We start from the raw sequence: 7,243 nt of genomic DNA, 5'->3' as shown, positions 1-7,243 counted from the left end.
AAAGGGATTACCTGGACCCTGTATTCGGCCAAATTTTATAACCCATGCAATCCCTACTACGAATTATTTTCTTACGGTTTTGAATGATGTTTCTTGTTAAGGTGGAAGTTTGAGAATGTTACATTAAATAACTTTGGAGCCTCACCACATCTGTTCATCTATTATTTAAAAATCGTGATAGTCGACAATACTACTGTGGTGATGTTTGAATTCTAAAAGTCTTCATCATAAATCTGTCATGTCCAAAGCATACCACTCTCCTGGTCCCTACCTTGTTCTTAGCACAGTATTTTGCAAAATTCCATGCAACACAATTGAAAATTTTTATGTCACCCATTGACCAATAGGAAGTAAAAAGTCTTGTTACAATTATCAAGGCATATACATGCTTTGTTTAGTAATGAGTGATGTACTCACTCAATTAGGTACCGTTCACATAGTTTTCTACAATTAGTCTTCCTTTCCTAGATGTTATGGATGCAACCTGTGTACACATAACTTGTATAACTATTCACACAGAGTTCCTTCTTAGTTATGTTATGGAATGGTTAGGTCAAGCTTCAGCATTTTGAATGGTATGTTCTATAAAAGTAGGAGTTAGGTTATGATTCAGGGCTTTGGAAGACATTTTCTGTAAAAGTGTGAGTTAGGTTATGATTCACGGTTCTGAAGTTATAATTTTCCTACACTGAAAGTGTATTTCTGATAGGTACTTACTGTTCAGTGCTGCCCTCTATATGCAAACAAATTTCTTATGCATGGCACATGCCTTCAATCTTCAACCATTGGAATTGTCCAATTCCAATGTCTCTCATGCAAATCATTATTATGCATCAATCCTCTACCAAAAAGAAAGCAACATACTCTCATAATGCATGTGACTCCCTCTATTCAATTCTACCAAACTATCACTTCGAGGGGGGGGGGAGTAAGTACCTATCAGAAATACATTTTCAGTGTAGGAAAATTATAACTTCCGATATGGAACTTTACCTCTTCTAACATAAATAGCTAGAATCAAACATTGAATAAGTGGAGGGACTGGTGTGAGGGAAAAAAGAAGCATCCTAAGGACACTCCCTAACAAGAGATAGTCTGATTGTAAGATCAGATGTGGGGAACCGCACAACTTCTGAACCAGGTATACTCTTCACCCATCATAGAAAGATGTTGCACACATGGGCAGAAAACAGAGAAGCACATCTAAATCGGAGAGAACTATGGCCAGAAAGTGATCTGAACCATGCAAGATTTATGAAACTCAATCCCAGAAATGAATAAAGTGGGTAAAATGAAAAGGATGTGCCCCTACATGTAGAGTGGCTAGGGTATGACGAACCGTACACGGCAAGTCAACTATATCCAAAACCCATGGCACTGGGAATGGACATCCACGTAAGAGTAGGATAAGGATCACACAGTCAACTACAATTCAAAACCCAGCTGCCACGTGGATGTAGAATGAAGGATCCCAATCGAAGGGATGAACTACAATTTTGATGGCTCACTCCCATTTGTTTTTGTTTCATAATGGAGGATATCATCTATGCCAGCAGAACACCACTGTCCTACTTTCAACTGAATAGTTTTATAATCATTTCTATATTCTGTTTGTATTTCATTAACCCATTCAGGAGAATGTCTCCATGGGCCACCATCCCAGTGGCTTGGAACTGGAAAGTGGTAAGGAATTCCAAACTCTGCTAGAAGAAAAGGGGCGAGGGAGGGAAGAAAGGCAGTGGAGAGTCCAGAGGAAAGACAACACCTGTGACAGTGCAATGGGTGACCATGTACACCATACCAATTTATTCAATATAAGGCATGGCAAGGATGGGCAGCTATCCCTTTCCGCTTTACCCATGTAGTCCATGAGTGGGTATGGTCCAGGATGGGGAAATTCATTAAGCAATCCCATCATGAGGATAAACCTACAAGTGATCTTGTGGAACACACCATCTCTGCAGTGTGCATTGCTTAGCCATGGAAATATGACGTGCAAGTCAACATGGCCTTACAGTGCAGATTTGAACAGTTAAAGAATACCTAGTCAGGCATCACTTGCCACAGAGCAGGATCCAAACAAAGAATAATAATAAAAAGGGTGAAAAGGCCCCCGAAAATATATAAAGAGTAATAAAAAATAACTTACCCAGTCAAAGTCTCACTGAAGTCTGAATGGCTGGCTACAGGCAAAAAACAATAGCCCGAAGAGGAAGAAACCACGATCCTGGTCAAATAGTGAGAGATGAATGTATTAGGGGTAGTCCACATACCCAGTTGAAGAATTTCCTCCAAGGGATGATGAAAATGAGACACCAATGAAAAGGTAAGGTGTCAAATTTGATGAGAAGACACCTGGAACAAAGAATAGGAGGAAGATGAATAAAGAGGAATAGGCCAATTGAATTAAAAGCCAGACCCAATTGGTGAGGGTGGAAAGAGAAAGATTACAAACAGAGGACAGCTGCCAAAGAATAAAGAGACAGGAACAGGCCCCATGAATGGAAGCTGTGCAGGCAATATAACAGCAAAAAGCACTTACAGGACATACAAGTCTATCCAGATCAGGTTGAGGATAAATGTGGGAAATGGAAGAAAGGGAAATTGGCAAAAAGGAGGAGTTACCCTCACGAGTCACCAAAGTTTTGGAAAGGATAGAATGATCCGGATAAAGGAGAAGATATGTGGAATGATAAAGAGTATATGAAACACAGATGGCAAATAAATAAAACCTTCAATGTCCAGAGGCTAAGAGGAGAAGGGAAACAAGTCTTAAGGGAAAAGTGAGACAAAGAGCACGTGGAGAGTGGTTCAAACAGAGGCAAAGTAAGGCAATGAAGGACCACATTAACATACCAATCTGGAAGGGCAGTCCACCACAGCAGATAACAAATCTGGAATGAACGCATCGACAAGGAAAGAGTATCGGGAAAAACGAAAGGTGTGGGACGAGGCTGCCTGATAACCTGAGATTGAGGAGACATAAGAACTCCTATCTAAAAGTTAAGTCATGAAATCCACAATATGAGGAACAGTGGGTTGAGCAGGGGAAAAAACCCTCGACCCAGAGACTAAAGGCAGAAAATGTACCACTTATGGTGATAAACTTCCATGGAGGAAGGGCAAATGGAACGAGCCAGAAAAAAATCTACCCATCCAGACAAGCTGGATCTCCTTGCCAAAGATCAGATAAAAACTAGGTGTAAAGACTGAGGACAGGAAAGGCTGGATGATCCATTGGTAACTGAAGTTGACGAAAAGGTAATAGAGGAGTAAATTGGAGCTGAAGAAGACGTGGAAACCATGGCTGAGCCAGCCAGTAAGAAGCAATCAGAAGGACTTGACATGGATGACTGAAATCAGCCGATGAAGAAGTCGAATGGGAGGATAGACATAGAAATATTTATTGGTCCAGTCCTGGCTGAAAGCATCAATAGCCAGAGCAAGAGGATAAGGGATCGGAGACCAAAACAAATGCAATTTGTGGTTGAGGGACATGGCAAAAGCATTGATGTGAGGAGTAACCTCACTGAAAGCAAAGCCAATGGAAAACAAGAGGATCGAAAGACAACTTTTTCTGAATGAGAAAGCCAATCTGTGACAAAATTGAAAGCACCTGGAACATGACACACAATGATATGAATATCTAAGATGTGGGCCCAAAAAAGAAGATCCAATGTATGAATACTGAGGGATCAAGAATGGGTGCCACCCTGGTGATTGAGATGACCAACCATTGAAGAACAGTCAGAATGGATCACTACCAGATGATTTCTGGCCAGTTGGAGAAAATAAACCAAAGCACAACCTACAGCAAGAAACTTCATAACATTAATGGGATAAAACCTCACGGCTGCAGGCAAAAACTCCCAAATCTTCCTGTTGATCAACCCATCCCCAAATGGATGCTTCCATGAAATGTGGAAAACCGGAGGAGGAAGCGTGACACCTGCCAATGTGCAAGTCAACAAGGGTAGGAAGAAGTGTAATAACAGCCAACTACCATGGAAGATCACATTCTCAAAAGTGATAGAACTTCACAAATTGTAACAGATACGTAAAAGATATGGGAAAGGTTTCAGTAAGGACTTCTCCAACTTCATTAACAGCCCATATAGCCACCTCCAGAAGCAGCTGATAAGTGTAACAGGCAGACTCTTGTTTGGAACAATCAAACTATAGGCAGTTGACCAAAGCAAGAAGAAAGCACAGCCTGAGAGCACATAAGAACAAATTAATGCTCTGAAAGCCTGACAAAATGTACAGGGCCGAGGGAAATCTGAAGGGAAGCACAGGAAACAGAGAAACCACTCCATGGATAATAAACCACAGAGAGGTTCACGAGAGATGAAATGTCAGGGTATGCAAATAAGCATTCATGACATTCCTCTGTCATCAATAAACTGAGAGAAAAAGTTCACCTAAGGGTCAGAAATGACTACCAAGTAAAACTGCACAGATGGAGAATTAGAATGAGAAAACCCAGTATAGGCCACCAGTCTCCAGTTTGGAGAGAAGATAATAGACAGACTGGAATAAAAGCTTGGAGAAAAATGATAAACAGGTGCAACAATCTGTAGAGACAGAAAACCCTGTACTATCTCAGACAGACACAGGCTGGTGGAAGGATTCCAAGTCTTGGGGAACGAAAAGTGTACCAGGGACAAAGGAGGTGGGGAAATAAATAAAAGGACAAGTCTTCTGATAAAACCCAAAGAACCCATTGAACTGAAGTAAAAGATCACCAAAGAGTAACAATATAATATAGTCAAGCTCCTGGTACTGTTGGTGACATGCCCATCAACGTTGAATAAAATGATGAGATGACAAACACCTGGAAGTGCGACAGGGGTGGGTATATAAGGACCAGGATGGGAAAAGAATAGGGGCACGTCATAGCACCAACTCCGACAAACATACAACCAAAGAGGAAGAGGTCGTGTGTTGATACACAGATTACACACAAGATTTCAAAGTCTTAGGTACATGATCGAAGACAGATCACCAAAGAAAATAGAGAAATCCCCAAAACAGAGAGGCAGCAAGTGTACACAGGACAAGGTCACATTGCAACCCAGAAAATCCAACTACAGTGATGTAAAGCAAGAGCCAAATATGACAAAAGAGCCCACATGGATGTAATAAGGAATCAGAGAAAAGTGGGGAATTACATAGAATATAAAATACCTGAGAAATCATGTTAAAAAAATGACGTATTATGCCTAGCTGATTCCATGGGAGGGGGTAGGGAAAAACATTGCAAAATCTGGTTTTGTAAAAAGGCTATCAAATCATCATTGGCCTGAATAGGTTCAACTTGTTCAGGAGAATGAAGGTTAACCCATACAATAATCAATCTCACAATGGATATTAACAGAGAAATCCAACAACAGGGCTCCCTCACCTGCAGCTTGTGAAAGTAGTGCTTGAGGTATAACACCTGAAGTGGGAACATGAACCTCAAAATTCATTGGAGAAATATGTAAATCAAACAAAAGTACTGCCAAATGTGAAGTGACAGTTCCATAGAATTGAAAAGAGGGAACCACATGCGTCATGAGAGTATGTCATACTTATTGGTGGAAGGTTGACACATGATGATTCGCATGAGAGATGCATTTGAATCTGTCAACTCCAATGGAGGGGAGACAGAAGGCTTGTGGCATGCGTAATGTTTTTTTTGCATATAGAATGTAGCACTGAACAAGAATAGCTATTTATGTGAGCAGAGGTAATGTACCATATTGGAAGCACATTTTCTGTAAATGTAGGAGTTAGATTATGATTCAGGGTTTTGAAGGACATTTTCTGTAAAAGTGGAAGTTAGATTATGACTCAAGATTTTGAAAGACATTTTTTGTAAAAGTGGGAGTTACATTATGATTCAGGGTTTTGAATGACATTTTCTCTCACTCATGATGCATACTGTTTAAATAACCTATTTGAAGACCCACAAATTAGCTATGAATACTTCACATTTCAAGTTAGTATCCAAGATACACCTGGTTCATGTTCTTTACTTTAAGAATAATGTGAAATAGTATATCACATATATGGAAGTCTTAGTATCTATCTCAAGAAATACTTACCGTCCAAGATATAACTAAGTTATGTTTATTGGTACCATGGCTCATCACTTTGTCAGGGTTTTTGAATGGTACATCTGCAGGAGTAGTACAACGCTGAGATGAACCACTTGGAAGGCTTGGTCCAATTTTATTTCGAGCAATCACCCGGAAAGTGTAATTGGCCCAGGGAGTCATGGAAACCTATTTCAATCAAAATAATAATGCACATATCTCAACAAAACCAAACAGGTACAACATAAGCAAACAAGACAAGCATAAAACAACCATTGACACTACTTACAACTTGGTGTAAAACAACCGTTGACACTACATTCACCTTGGTGTGAAAAAAACCGTTGACACTACTTACAGCTTGGTGTGAAACAACCTTTGACACTACTTACAGCTTGGTATGAAACAACCTTTGACACTACTTACAGCTTGGTGTGAAACAACCTTTGACACTACTTACAGCTTGGTGTGAAACAACCTTTGACACTACTTACAGCTTGGTGTGAAACAACCTTTGACACTACTTACAGCTTGGTGTGAAACAACCTTTGACACTACTTACAGCTTGGTGTGAAACAACCTTTGACACTACTTTCAGCTTGGTGTGAAACAACCTTTGACACTACTTTCAGCTTGGTGTGAAACAACAATTCACGCTACTTTCAGCTTGGTGTGAAACAACAATTCACGCTACTTTCAGCTTGGTGTGAAACAACCTTGACACTATTTACTGCTTGGTGTGAAACAACCATGACACTATTTACTGCTTGGTGTGAAACAACCATGACACTATTTACTGCTTGGTGTGAAACAACCATGACACTATTTACTGCTTGGTGTGAAACAACCATCGACACTATTTACAGCTTGGTGTGAAACAACCATTGACACTATTTACAGCTTGGTGTGAAACAACCATTGACACTACTTTCCACTTGGTGTGAAACAACCATTGACACTACTTTCCACTTGGTGTGAAACAACCATCGAAACTACTTTCCACTTGGTGTGAAACAACCATTGATAGTACTTACAGCTTAGCGTAAAACAACCATTGATAGTACTTACAGCTTAGCGTAAAACAACCATTGATAGTACTTACAGCTTAGCGTAAAACAACCGTTGATACTACTTACAGCTTAGCGTAAAACAACCGTTGATAC

General features: G+C 40.1%; 1 protein-coding gene across 1 annotated transcript in view; it reads right to left on the bottom strand.

Moving 5' to 3' along the window:
• LOC106474762 (neuroglian-like) overlaps nucleotides 1-7,243 on the bottom strand; it is a gene marked incomplete at its 5' end in the record, with an annotated part of 31,605 nt that overhangs the window by 8,078 nt on the left and 16,284 nt on the right. The window contains one exon of the mRNA XM_022403067.1: nucleotides 6,090-6,269. Within this exon, the coding sequence (XP_022258775.1) occupies nucleotides 6,090-6,269 (180 nt within the window). The remainder of the gene's footprint in view (nucleotides 1-6,089; nucleotides 6,270-7,243) is intronic.

This window comes from Limulus polyphemus, unplaced genomic scaffold (assembly GCF_000517525.1).
Source record: "Limulus polyphemus unplaced genomic scaffold, Limulus_polyphemus-2.1.2 Scaffold7657, whole genome shotgun sequence".
Lineage (NCBI taxonomy): Eukaryota > Metazoa > Arthropoda > Merostomata > Xiphosura > Limulidae > Limulus > Limulus polyphemus.
This window is presented reverse-complemented; position numbering and strand designations above follow the sequence as displayed.